At 37.2% G+C, this 14,870-nt stretch overlaps 1 protein-coding gene across 1 annotated transcript; it reads right to left on the bottom strand.

Annotated features, from left to right (window-relative positions):
- Window positions 1-22: 22 nt before the first annotated feature.
- On the bottom strand, window positions 23-14,302 carry LOC139961972 (uncharacterized). Its single transcript, XM_071961730.1, has 15 exons — window positions 14,147-14,302; window positions 13,348-13,473; window positions 12,631-12,897; window positions 12,012-12,209; window positions 11,615-11,722; window positions 11,092-11,249; window positions 10,243-10,411; window positions 9,776-9,907; window positions 9,123-9,311; window positions 8,444-8,531; window positions 7,983-8,086; window positions 7,010-7,098; window positions 6,062-6,249; window positions 5,498-5,637; window positions 23-5,215 (listed from the first exon to the last, which is right to left on the bottom strand). The coding sequence occupies exons 2-15, from the start codon at window positions 13,438-13,440 to the stop codon at window positions 5,120-5,122; spliced, it is 2,019 nt and encodes a 672-aa protein (XP_071817831.1). The 5' UTR covers window positions 13,441-13,473; window positions 14,147-14,302; the 3' UTR covers window positions 23-5,119.
- Window positions 14,303-14,870: the final 568 nt, after the last annotated feature.

The raw sequence follows: 14,870 nt of genomic DNA, 5'->3' as shown, positions 1-14,870 counted from the left end.
AAGAATACGAAGGACAGAAGGATAAAAGTTCGAATTTTTTTTTTTATCGACTCCATGACTCTGGGTCTTCAGGAGACAAATTATAGAAAAGACAAAAGATGGCCAAGTACTTTTCAACTTACATTTTCTTTAACAAAAATCATTGGGAACAAATCATAAAAGCCTCTTCAGTTTAAGGTAGATGATATACTGGTGTAAAACTCTCTCCAAGAGTGTTTTACAACAATCAATGTAGACTAATTAGTGGTTAATTAAACACGATACCATAGAATCCGTAGAGCCCCACTTAGAACATCATATCCATAAACGTTGACAAAAGTTGAAACCAAACGGAGAAAAATATACCACATTGCTGTGACGGCAGTGTTGTATAAACGAGTCACCCGTTTACAAAAGTAGAGAAACTTGCACAAGTCTCTCAGAGTTTCTGAAGAGTCAAGGAAAGTACTGGTAGTCACCTTAAATATCTAGTAAAAAATACCAACAAAATGTTGGCCATTGTCTCAAAAAGCTAATTGTTATGGTCAGCTATGGACATTGGAGTATATCTTCACTATGATCATTTATGACTGTCCCACTCTTACTCATTTGTATGTACTCAGTACACATCTCTACATATTATATGTGTTTTGGGATGGGGGTTGGGTGGGGATCAATAGTGACAACCCTTATGAAGTGTGTTATCACTGTGATCATTTATGACTATCTTACTCTAACTCATTTGTATGTACTCAGTACACATCTCTACATATTATATGTGTTTTGGGATGGGGGTTGGGTGGGGATCAATAGTGACAACCCTTATGAAGTGTGTTATCACTGTGATCATTTATGACTATCTTACTCTAACTCATTTGTATGTACTCAGTACACATCTCTACATGTTACATGTTTTTGGGGGTGAGGGTTGGGTGGGGATCAATAGTGACAACCCTTATGAAGTGTGTTATCAATGTGATAAAATATGACTGTCCTACTCTAACTCATTTGTATGTACTCAGTACACATCTCTACATGTGTTTTGCAACAATTATAAGTTAACAACGTTCCTACTTCTTTCAAGATATTTAATAAGATAAAATAGATATTAAATGAGATAACATTTTCACAGCTATGTCTTTCATTCCGTACTGGCAGTATTCCTATTGAAGAAAAACCAAAACCTCAAAAATTACTTTTTGTGCAATAAGCCAAGACCTGTGTAAGGTTTTATAATTACATCAAAGATAAAAGAGAAAGAAAAATCAAACTTAGGGCCACTCCTTGGGTTGGGCAGTGATAAGTTGGTAATCCAAGTAGATTCACACCATGCAAAGGTTAAGATTAAATTAATTGCATGATATTGCCAATTAGTCATCACTAATGAACCCATTCCTTGTCTCACAGATGTACAGATTATAAGATGCCAGTATCTCTAAACATCAGTGAAGGAAAATGGTCCTCCTTGGCATGATAGTCTATTAAATCTTAAAATCACACCCAAGTCTGATGATTACCCCCCTCCCCCCCCCCTCTCCTTTCACCTTATCCTTTGAGTCATCTTCTTTTACATTTTACTTCAACATTAACCTGCAAACCACAGACATCAGTATGACTATATCTCCCATACCACCAATCTAACAGTTGTTGTATTGATTTGACTCTGGAATGAAGCACACGAAAAGTTTAATACATATCAATCTAGGAATCGTCTACCACAAACTGTTTATCTCTAACACCTAAAACTCCTAATTCACTCTGATAATAACAGGAAAAAACAGAAAAGAAGCTTGAAGAAACCGGATATGATACTCATTAAATATGACACTTTGGCCAAAGGTGAACTCATTTGGTCTTTGTAGCAAACTCTAGATAAAACTTTAAATCCATATTACAACACATACAGCACAATTGTACTGAGGAGAAAGCACGATGAAAAGATGGGCAATTTATCTTCATAATTTCTACATTAAAGCAGCTGGTCGCATCTGTAGCTGAACTTCATCTAATCTGCTGAAAACTATAAAATGTATTCGTTTTATAGTTTATTGCAATACTGCCACTAGGGAGAATGTCTTGCAAATTCTTGTCAATTTTTGACACATTCGTGCTTCATCATTCAGCGTAGGACTCTTTCATTGCAAATAGGCCTAGCCTATAAACTACCTTGCATATACAGTACATTCTCTTTCATACAAGTATAACTATAGCTATTCAATGGTTTCAATATTTCTTTTAAAGTATCCACATATGAAATGTTATTAAAATAAATGTTGATTTACAAACACACATACAGTACAGTTTATATGAAATTATGATAATCAGTGCTTAGGTTACACTTTATCAAACTTGTCAAAAAAATATATATATGAAAAAAAATACACACGTAACAATGTACATATAAAAAATGATGAAGTATCCACAAAGAAATATTGTATGTTATTGTAAGCTGTCAATGGCACTCAAAAGACGACGATGAACAATGAGAAACCATAGGCTATGTTTCCACACAAAGTAATTGCTTATGTACATTATACACCCCGGGGAGGTAGTACCTGAAACACTGTGTTAGTAGTTCTTCTCTTCATCCCTTGTAATCCCCTTACATCTATCTCTTTGAGTTCACCATGCTCATTAACCTGTCTGTATTCTGTGCGTGTTTTTGTCCCTTCTGTTACTGTTACTTGTCATTTAACCTTTGAAGAAGATCCTGCTAGGATCAAAACGTCAGGCCAACTTACTTTTACACATTCTCCTACACAGGCTCTCTAGTGGATAAGCAGTTTGCTAACAGTTTTATTTTATTTAGAATATATGATGCAATCAGGGAATAATTTAATACTCAAATATTGCGTAGGCAACATAAGGCAACATTTCTCTAATTAAATAATATTGTTCCTATGCAGAAAACTGCTACACATCTTTGCCCTTGTATAGCAACTTGACCATGCATTTTGTATAGCATTTTGCACTTTACAGTGCAATTTAATGGATAAATTATTCCATGTAAATGCCATGTACTTCATATACTTTACTCTTGGAATACATACTCAATCAGTGCACTCAATCATACTCATACTCAATCATACTCAATCAGTGTAATCAACATGACCCTATTTTTTTTTTCTCCAAACATCTACAGTAATGAAACAATGTTTTTTTTTATCCACACTTTGAAAAATCAGGTGAATGGTAGATCTAGTATGTTTATTCCTGGCCTATAGAAGTTCAGGCAATTGACACTGACTGCTTGGATCCTCACACTTTCCATTGCACCGAACCTCAAAAACACTATACACACAATTTGCGATCAAGGTGATTGACATAGGACGGGTGTTTTCAAGGTTTATTGTTAACATAAATGAAACAAAAATTCTTCAGAAACCATCACACCAGTGACTATATACAGTTGGTGTTATATACAATACTCTCCACCAAAAAAAAAAAAAAAAAATGTCAAAATATAAATATTCTTTCAATCTATGAACATGAAATGTTACACTATATAGACTACTGTATAGCAACAAGATAACCTATAGAGCAGACACAACCCCCAACCATCATTCTCGGTCTATTTGATAGAGATAACTGTCATGAACAATTCACCCAAATACCTATGAAAAATCTCAATCCATTTGGGAAATATTACAAAAGGTTCTTCACACACAAGGCTGAAGACTTGGTCAAGTCTAAATATGACATCCCTTCTGAGCAACGCATGTTGGAACATTCAGGTTTTTTAAATTTTTTTAATACGTTTATTTTTTCTATAATGAAGATGGGGATTGCAAAAATGCTGAATCTACAAATACTGAACCTCTTAAATATGACCTCATAAAGGTATTGGTTTAAGTGTCAACACTGTTTAACATTCTACCTTGAAATTATATAAAGAAAAATATAGAGAAAGTAAAAGGTTTCAGCAGATTCTAGTAGCACTATGACATCAGAGATTTACGAAAATAGCAGCTCCCAGACACTAAACCTTTAAACTAAGATATCTCCCGAACCCAAAGCTAGCTGTGTTGGGGAAATTGTTCCTCATGATTATATCTCTGTCGTATCGGCCAAAGATGATGGTTGGGTCTTTGTCCCCTTTGATGGTCACTAAACTCAACATACTATGTCCATAGTACTATAATGTGATAATAGTAGATATTTATACAGCTAGCTATATTGGATTGACATTACAGCAAACAAAAACAACACTGAATTTAATATACGATACAAAGGCACACATGATGTAAACAAGTTATGTTGTGCTTAAATCCAAACAGCACACATGACAGATTGATGAAGACCACTTGCCCCCCCTAAGAGGACCACCATGCACCCCTGCCCCATGTCTCTGCTTTGTCCACCCAGCCAATTTGGACACATTGTTACACTGTCCTCGTTAAAAAAAAAACACACAAGGAAATTTTTTGGAAAAAATGACATGAGGAATAATCTCACAAATTGAATAAGTGCAAAGAGTACGTGGAAAGCACCTTGGAAAGTAATTGTGCGAGTTTGTAATGCTCTCAGGATTAGAAAACTAAATGCTAAAACTACTCTGAAAGTTCTAATTTGACGTTGGAAAAGAAAAATCTGAAACGTTGTGTTTTCCCCCCTCTCTTTGCCAAAGAACATGTGCTCCAGCATTTTGAAAAAATTGTTTATAGTAAATATTCCTTTATTGTAAAAACATTCTATCAAGGAAGCCATCATTTATGATATTTTATCATACCCCCAAAACCATTTTCTGAATTTCATGCAACTTCTCCTCTTTCCAGGATATGCATCAATTGTCTATGGTTTGGGGTGTCATCTGCAAAGGCACACAGTCCTGTCTCTTCTGCACAAATGCTTCACACTAGGTTGACAGTTTTCTGGAAGAATGAATACAAGGGCGGTGACATCATAGTTCTAAATTCTGAAATAAGTATGGTTGGTTTAACTTGCCAAAAGCAAGCCACCTGTTTTCCATCTGAAACTTGCTCTTGACATGTAGTTTTCCCTCATTCGAGATGGAGTCTGATGCGAAGGCTTCCGATGGACTTAACAGTGACATGGCTTAAAACCCAAATATTGAGGTTGAGGCCATCAGCAGTTGAAACAATTTGTGGGGGGGGGGGGGGTTTCATCCACTGGTTAATCCTCATCCAAAAACAGTTTCCTCACAAAATTTCAGCTGCCAAATTTTGCCACCATAGATTTCAAAGTCCTTCCTTCCCAACAGCTTGACTAGAAGAGGCTGAGGTCATAAGAAAGATAAAAGATTTGTGTATTAGAGGAAGAATGAAAATTACTGTGAACAAGACACTGTACTGATAGCAATCAATATCTTTACAACAGTATTAGTACTAACAAGATTTTCACCTGAAACACACACCTTAGTCTAACCTCTGTATCACTCCCTTCTCATTCTGAAATATATCTGTTTTTTATTTATTATTATATATCACTGACCAATTCCTTAGCTAACATTCAAACACCATCCAGATCAATCACCAATGATAAACCCCCTCAATCTTACCTCAATGTTGTCCCCTTCCTCATTATCGAATATTTCGTAAGCCTTCTGAAGCATCTCAATTCCCACGCCAGCCATGATATCTTTCCTCAAGGCGGCGATACGATCCATCAACCTTCCTGAAGTGGTCATAGTGGCATTGCCTGCGAAGATCAGAGGTTTACGTCTTATTAAATGACAGAAGAAATTCAATACAAACTGGTGCTTCTGACAAATATGCCAAAGCTGTAAATTAATCAACAGCTGCTCACCAAACAAACATGATGTCCTCAGCTTACATCTACACACCATCCAAAGTCCACAAAGTTCACTGTGTTAACTGATAAACCGTCAGTCACTGAGTTATGAGTTTTAGGCCTCTGTTGCTGCTGTTCTTGTCAATAAATATTTTTTCTTGGACAATCCTTTTGAAGAGCAGCTTTGTGAGTTGACAAATTTTGATGCTATTCCATAATAAAGTTTCGTAACAGTGCTCTGCCTCGCTCCACCTCCAAGGCATAATACGCACCCCAGGTAAAGAGCCCCCTGCCCCTAGATTAATCGATAGTAATCTTTAAAGTAACTTACCGATACCCTTTGGTGCCCTGGGTGCTGCTGGAGCAATCTGAAACTCATTGTTAATGACCTTATGATCCTTTGCCTCTTCTTCCTCTGTCACACTCTCTGGGGAGTCCCTGTCCCCGTTGGACTGCTTCTCGTTCAACCTCAGGGTCGTCTCAAGCAACGAGGAGAACTTCTTGATCTCTTTCTCTTCTCTGTGAAGGTTTTAAAAAAGTGTAAACAATTAGGGCAAAAAAGTGGATACAAAAACATGTATGATATTGAAAGATTATCTATTGATCCATTCAATGTAGTTAGGAAACTTATAGGGCTAGTTACAAAACATCATATAACATATTTTAAAAATAATTCAAGAAAACGGTTTTCTTCACAAGGTAACATCACTCTACGACATTGTTACAATCAAATATGCTGTTCGCTTAAAGCCCAGCAGAAATATGACATATAAGTAAATACCAGCACAAAACAAAGACCTTTACCAACAGATAGGGCCAAATAGAAGATAAAATAGCATGTCTTTCTTCCACGCCCACATCCTTTTTTGGACCCTCATCCTTTTTTTTTTTTTGAGGGAGGGAGGGGTAACAAACAGTCCAAAAATCCCATTTCATATATTGATCTGAAATCCTTTTATAATAATTTGAATAGATCACCCAGAACCTTCTCCTGTGAGGAGAAGTTGTACTCAACTAGGAAAACTTGCAAAGACTGAAAACACAAGAAAATTTGGAACGCCACTACTGTATATCATAAGTAGACAGAGTGATACTCTAATTAAAATACAGATTGGACGAAAAAGATGTCTTCCTTTCTCTTTTATGCAGACAAGCAGAAAACCATCGGATCTAGGTTAAGGTCACTAAATCTGTTGGAAAGTGTGTTAGGACAATATACTGTTAGTTATGCATGCAATAGTGAAACCATACAGCTGAGTTTGATATCTGAAATACTGACCTTCTCTTGACCTGCTCAGGGTTATCTTCTTCTCCCGAAGAGCTGGAATTATCTGTTTCTTTGTCTTCGTCTTTTCTTTGGTCCTTTTGCTAACGAGGAGCATGAATATTTATATAAAATTTTTTTTTTTAATACACAGGTCTCGGTTGATCAAAGTTTTCCTAAATGCTGATGGGTTGTTAAATGACTTTTCCGGATGTGCCTGCACTGTAACATCTCCCAAAACACATTGACACCAGCACTATAGCCTGTATGTAGCATCAAGACAGCTGTGCAAGTCCTTGCAAAACAAAAGTCAACAGCCAGCATAGGCCTTTGACACTTACAAAGCTAGTCTTTGCTAAGGCTTGCCTAAATTTCACGGAAGCCGTTTGTGCTAAACCTTGCCTCATTTGCATGTAAGCCTTTGGCTTAAAATTAGAATTCCCACCAAGGGATTAGGCTGCACTGCCAATTAGTTGTACATGTTTGCACTATGCGCTGAGTGAAGAAATATTTCAGAATTTCTCTTAAAATCATTACTCTGCCACTTTTCTGGGTTGTATTGAATGCAAGAAATGCTTCACATGGTTCATACACCAATGAAATTGGGGAAGAATGAAAATGGGTTGGGTTGGTGATGACACCATATGTAAGGCACTGTGGCTTCTGACTATCACCCTCGGTTAAGAAATGGCTATGAAAGTGATAGCATTAAACGAGGGACTGGTTAGCTCTATAGTTGATAGAGCGCAGCGTGTGTAGTCTTAACCTTTCAATCTGGTTCTAGCCAAGAATATCTAGCTATTTCCCATTTTTTTACATTTTCTTTATTATAATTTCCCAGTCAGTTTTCTGTTGCTCAATTGCTCAAAGAATACTTTCCTTTGTAAACAACACAACCACAAGTGTATCTGCTGAAAAGTGCTCTAGCATTGTTAAACTTTGTCACACAACGACATGCATTATACCAGTTGCTTTCATAATAATTTACCTTGGCTGCAACACTCGATGGATCAGATCTAGTGTGAGTTACCCTCTTCTTCTTGGACACAGAATCAGTTTCATCCCTGCTGGAACTGGATTCTCTGCTACCCACTGAAAGAAAACCAGAGGATATGTAAATGCAGTTACTGTTCAACAATCATACTGTATATGTAATGCTTACCCCCATGTTGAAGAACGCACCATCGGCACGTTTACATGTTCTTTTGCCAGCTTTCTAAAAACGGATCAAATGAACACAACCCGTAAAGAGTTAATATGAAGAACGACCTTTATCAACCTCTGACCCCCTTCCCTTACGATAGTTGTTGTCTTATATGCATAAACTTTACCACCAAGTTTACTGTTCCATTTTATTCTGATAACAGTTGGGTTTCTCCAATCTCATCATCAACAGAGAGATAAGCAGAGAATAGGGTTGGGTGGAATCATGGGTGCTATCAACCTTACCACTAGCTGATACCACTGGGGTGCCAGTGTGTTCCTGGGATTCCCTTAGTTCTCTCCTTCTGGCTCTAGCTGAGCTGTTTATTGATCTCTATAGGAAGAAGAGGAAATAAATCAAAAAATGAAGAAAAAACATTTGATAATGTTGTAATTTCTACAGGAAAACAATCTGAAAACCACACAGCTGTAACTGACGAAGGCCCCAGGTGCCAATATGCCAAAATTATCAGCAAAGATATTTAAGAATAACTATTTTGCAAAGGACAAGAATGCCAGAGATCACTGGTTTTGAATTTCATTCTAGCCTAATAATTATGATAATTCTTCTGTTTCAATAATAATTATTCCACATAGCATGAGAACAGCGACCGGGAGAGGCTTTGGTTTAAGGTGTACACAATGTCATAAAGACTCAGTGACATCTCACAGGTTTACTATGTCAGTCAGCCATTAATCATGCAATAATATCACCCCCTAGATTTAACTTCAAAACTGTACAAGAGCCATCCCTAATACTTCCTCAAATGTAAATTGAAACTGATAAAACTATGATCAAAATCCAAAAAGAAAAGAGATATCACGTATTTGCCATGTGTGTTATTTTCTATTCAGTGATATTCTTTGTTTCAAGTATAAAGCAATACTATGGATAACCATGATGCAGACGTAACAGACTATGTACCTTGACCTCTGACCCCCTAGGGGTCGACACCTCGTCTCTCGAACTGCTCACAGAGCTGGAGGAAGAAGACCTAGACCTTTCTGCTGATGGAGCTGACGAGACCCTCTTCTTGGAGCTCGTACTTGTGCGGGGTGTCCCGGCTTTGCTCGGTGGTGCCGGTAAAGGTCTTGTTTTACGCGGAGTTGAAGCCTGACGAGATTAAAAACAACAATAAAAGTCGGAAAATCTGGTTTGGTTAAAACACAGTCAAGGAGGTGAATGCGACTTATGTGATTTACAATTTAAGCAGTTTTATTAAGTTTTCACAATATTCAGTCTGAGAGTATGTTCAACTTTTAGATTTTTTTTTGGTTAAGCAGAATTCTTGAACTGACATCTAACCCTTGAATTAGGATATTAATCAAGAAGTCCCTCATTTTCAAGTGTGATTAATATATATGTTAAATATTTCCTTTTTCTTTTCTGCCAGAAGGGTAGTTTCAGTATTTCTAATCCATTCCAATACTTCCAGAACACCTTGACTCTCAACTCTATAATAGTTTGTACCATTTCTTCACTGATATCATAAAAAATTACCGAAAAACCTTTCATGCAGTTTCTGTCAATGCCTGCCCCCCAACCCACCCCCCCACAAACTATTCGTGAAGACGTACCTGCTCAGCTCCACTTTTAGATGGTGTTTTGTAGGGTACAGATGATTTCCTAGCTACATCCTTTTTGGATGAAGCCGATCTTCTGTTGGCGTCTCCTCCAGAGCTCGGCCTAACAGCCTCAGCTTTCTTTTCCTGTGATTAAAAATTGGCAGTATGGTTTTCAAACTTTTGATCACATGTAAATCCTTCAGATACCAACACATCACTTCACTTCCATAAATTTATCGTATTTTCGACTTGCCTCTCCTTTTCACATCCTGTTTTGTCATGTCATGCATTAAAATATGGAACATTGCTCCTCCACCCCCCACCCACTCCCCCACATACACAACCTTCATCAATGTCATCCCCCCGCTCAGACATTTTCTCTCTCCATCTCTCAGGAATCTTTTGACACCATTGTATGAACATATAAACAGGTCTTTAAGTGATGGATATTTCGTAAAAAAAAATTTTTATCGTCCTACCGATGTAGAAGATGCTTCTGTGATGGGTGTGAGGATGCCGCCCTCATCCCTGCCTTCTCCAGATGATGATTCTGCTGTGGTCGGCCTACTGGATGAACCGCTCCCCGGTAAATCTGTAATCTCTGGTCTCGACCCTCTCCTGCCATCTATGCCTGCAGAGCTAGGTCTCCTATTAGAGCAATGGCATAATACAGAAAGGTTCCACTCAGAGAGTGTAAAACTGAAAGCATTGTCATAATCATAAAGATGATATGCTACCTGTCGTGTCGCATGGGGAGAGAATGACAGCTTTCTCATGAAATGTATATTTTGGTTGAAATGAGCCTTACAGTGAGAAGGCTAGGCTGTTTTATGGACATATTGTTTGTAGGTATCACAGGTGTCAAACAGTACACAACATCATTTTTTTTAAAACATGTTGCAGTTTATGTTGTTATAAATTATTCTCTAATACAGAGATATCAGATAACAGAGAGATATTAGATGTCAGTTCTAAGAGACATTAGATATCAGATTTAGAAATATGGAAATATGGGGGGAAAAATGAGTGTTAGCTCAGTGGTTAACGCCGGTGCCTTTCAATTATAAGGTCCCGAGTTTGAGTCACTCCAAGATTAATGTATGTCGTCCAGTTACAGAGTTGTTGACAATTGACAATTCATAATCATGGACATTAAATATGAATCTAAGAGACTGACTTCGGTCAGCTTGCGGCTTTGATTAGCCAATGATGGCTTCTTCTCGAGTTCCTACTTGCAAGAGGATCTAAAATACATGCATACATACATATCAGAGTTCTGATTCAGCGATCTATATAAGATGAAGTAAAAAGATATTAACATATCTAACCTTGCTCTTGTGCCCTCCAGAAACATGGCTATATGCTTCTTGATGTATGGATTGCGTAGGATCCTGGCCACGCTGGGTCTCTTATCTGGCGATTGGTGTAACATAGCTTTGATGATTTCTACAAGTTCTTTACCATATGTCTGAGGCATGGCTGGCATCTGAATGAAATAAAATGACAAAGAAAGAAAAGTAAAATAGAAAGCAAAACAGAAATATTTAACATTGACATCTAAACAAAACAAAATATGGGCAAGTGAAGGTAGGCACAATTACCTCCATTCCAATTTTATCAGACAAATGCCCCGAAGAGTTGGTGCCTTTTCACGCAAACACAGATTGGAACTATGTACTGTACGGGGACCAATTTGTATTTCTTTGTGACCATTTCTGCATAAAATACTTTATCGGACGTATGGATACCAAATTGCATGTAGTATGACAGACATGAAAGTAATAATATTGGCTTCAATTAAACAAAACCAAAGACCCTTAAGAGTAATAGATGATGAGCAGTTGTTCTTACCTTGCCCCTTAATATTTTATACACCAGTGAGTTCATATCCTTGGCATTGAAAGCATGTTTTAATGTAGCCATCTCGTACACGCAGCAACCCAGGGCCCACACATCAGACTGAGGAAACAAAAACAAGACAGAAAAAAAGGAAAAAAAAAGCTTGTAAAATCCAAAATTGGAATATCATACACCTTGTCTTTTATCTTGAAAGGCAATATATGTTTATGATCGTTAACTGGGAAGAAACACAAAAAAATGCAAAAATTCCATGTCAAAATTTCAATATTGATACTTCCATTATCAGTCATATTACATTAATACCTCTATAAAACACTAAAAGCAACAAAAAAAAGCCATTGGAAAGAAAAGGAACAAACAAACAAACGTTACAAAAATTAAGGTTTACCTTGTAGTTGTACGGCCTGTTGCTGAACAGCTCAGGGCTCATATAGTACGGTGTTCCTATTAACGTGGTTGCCATGTCGTTGCTACCCTCCAGGACTCTAGCGATGCCCAAGTCACCAACCTTGATGATCTTGCTTTTCGTGAGGAAGATGTTCTGTGTCTTCAGGTCTCGGTGAAGAATGTTCCTCTCGTGCATGTACTACAATGGTTTGGGAAGGAAAAGGAGACAAATCTAAGATGAGATGCAAGAAAGTAAAAACCTTGATGCAAACAAACAAAAGAAGGTACTGGCAATCTTCTGCCGGAAAAACTTTATAAAAACCTAAATACAATATAAGTCGGTAAACATTCATCTGTCAAAAAATTTGACATGATTTCAATACCTTACATTTAAGTAACAACCAGTATTAACTGCTTATTACCAACCAATATTACTGGGCTGCTCTAAAAAAAAAAGCCTGTATTAAGGTAACTGTTTGATGTGTGTTTTTAATTCAGGAAAAATGCCAGTGTGAGATTGTTTTTAGCTAGTCGGAGCTTTTTAAGCACTGGCATTTTTTTGGCTAATAATTCTGACATCCCAGGCCTGATCATCGTCATCATTCTCATTATGTACTGACCTGGAGAGCCATGGCGATTTGTACGAACCACTCCACAACCTGTCTCTCTTCCAGCATACGACCCTTCTGCTGCTTCAGTCTGTTGTAGACGTCTCCGCCGTCGCAGTAACCCATCACGATGTAGAGGTGACCATCGTCGTTGTTGAAGGAATCTCTGTACGAGACGATATTTGGATGCCTCAACTTTGACAACAGTTTGGCTTCTTGTTCGGCAGCTCTCTTCTCCCTCTTTGATGCATTTCTCAGCTCCATCTTCTTGATAACATACTTAATTTGATGACAAACCATAAAAAAAAAACATAAAACATACACCATGTGTTGACCTCGCATGAAATTGTAACCATTCTCTACCCCCACTCTCCTCAAAAAAACAAAAAATATTAGATTTAATTCTTCAAAGCTGTCTACAACTTTATTGCTACAGTTTTGAAGTGGGTTTCTTTTCTTCATTTTTTTTTGGATATTCATAATACTATGCAAGGAGCAGCTGTTGTCATCAATATTGGCTCAACAACACTGGTGAAAGTTTCTCTTCAATGTTTCTACAACACTTACTCACTCTTCAGTGCATTTTTGGATTCAATGTATCATTCACACTTTTTTAATTAAAAACAGTTTGATCAAAGGCAAAAAACAGGCATAATTTCTTTTCAAATATTGTGAATTTTTTTTCAGTTGGTATACTTAAATAATTTCCTTTTTCTCTGCATAACTCACCTGCTTGTTATCTTTCTTTTGTTTGACCAGCCATACCTCTCCATAGCTCCCTTTCCCAACCACAGAGAGTTTATCATAAAGATCCAGAGACATGATCACTAGGAAATGAACTCCACAGCATGGATGCTGGTGAGAAGGATATAGTCGTAAGAAGATATCTTCATGATTTTCAAAACAAAAGTTGGATATAATAACTATTAAATATTTTGTCCAATTTTAAAGGTAATACAGTCTACAGGTAAGTATGCCTGCTAGCCTTCATAATTATTATATATGATATTTATAAGCCGAGTTTTATGCTAACAGAGTGGATGTAGAGTATTTGGCCTGCTTTTCTTCCATGATACTATTGCAAACATCAAGATCTCCTTTCATAAAATTTGGAGCAGACACTGACTTTTACTAAGTCCATCTTCCTTTCTTTAACTAGGTAAGATCAGGTTTCATGTACGCAGCCCATGAAGTGTCGTTTATAACAAGATAGTAAATGAAACTACCATGGACTGGGAATGTCTTAGGTTGCTTAGGATCTGAGATCGTCTTGCCTTTCTGTCATAGGCCTACATATATTATTTGGCCTATGTTATGTGAATGGCGAGTCCAGAAAGATAATAATTAACGTAGTACTAGTAATTTTAGGCTAGGCCTAGCCTATCTTACAACCTGATCGCGAATAAGACGCCAACGTTTAGCAGTAACATTAGGCCAACACTGGCAACAGTAACACTCCGCTGTGTAGGTAAGGCTAATGGATTGCAACGTTACACATTTCAGATGTAAATGTAAACAAACAATTTACCTAGAAATGATCAAACACATCTGGTAAGAAAAGTCAGTGCAATTATCGGTAGCCCTAAATATATGATACAAAGTTATTTTTTTTCCTTTCACGGGCGTCCGGAATCCTTGACAACGTTACCGGTACCGGAGCTAAAGAATGTATATACTGCCCTCACTTGCACAGCTTGTTTTGGGCGAACCCCTGATTGACCGGAATGAGTCAGAGACCATTACAGTTTTGTATTCCCTTCAATCTGATCTCTACTTATATCAAGACGAATCCAAACAATACAACTAAACAATATCTTGTACTGGTACATCTAGTTTTTTAAAGAGAAAACGTAAAAGTTTAAGACTGTTGTATGATAAGTATCAACAAGTTCAACCTATCCGTTTATCGTTGTCATTATTGACTTGTCCCGAAGAAGTCGCGATCTTGCTATTATAGCCTGAACGAATCACCATTTTTGTACCCACTCCGCTATACTACTACAAAAATTGGGCTATTATTAACGGCACAGTTCGTTTTTAAGAGGGACATTATAAGTACTTAAGTAAAAGTATTGTCCATTGTAAATTAAAAATGCCCATCTCAGAGTGGATCAAATAAATAGTACTTTTCACTGTGATTATGTCCCTTTTAATGACATAAAGAAAAACAAAAACATTTCAAGATTATGATCATAACATCATTTCCTCTGCCGTTGTCAGATGCTTCACAAACTACGTACCAACATCATTTA

Source organism: Apostichopus japonicus, chromosome 20 (genome assembly GCF_037975245.1).
Source record: "Apostichopus japonicus isolate 1M-3 chromosome 20, ASM3797524v1, whole genome shotgun sequence".
Taxonomy (NCBI): Eukaryota; Metazoa; Echinodermata; class Holothuroidea; order Aspidochirotida; family Stichopodidae; genus Apostichopus; species Apostichopus japonicus.
This window is presented reverse-complemented; position numbering and strand designations above follow the sequence as displayed.

Excerpts from the sequence above, each read along its gene's own strand:
- LOC139961972 (XM_071961730.1), bottom strand. The coding sequence starts at position 13,440 with ATGTCTCTGGATCTTTATGATAAACTCTCTGTGGTTGGGAAAGGGAGC. Across the intron at positions 10,412-11,091 it reads CTGGAGGGCACAAGAGCAAG|GAGACCTAGCTCTGCAGGCA; the intron begins GTTAGATATGTT and ends TTGCTCTAATAG. Across the intron at positions 8,532-9,122 it reads CTAGGGGGTCAGAGGTCAAG|AGATCAATAAACAGCTCAGC; the intron begins GTACATAGTCTG and ends TTCTTCCTATAG.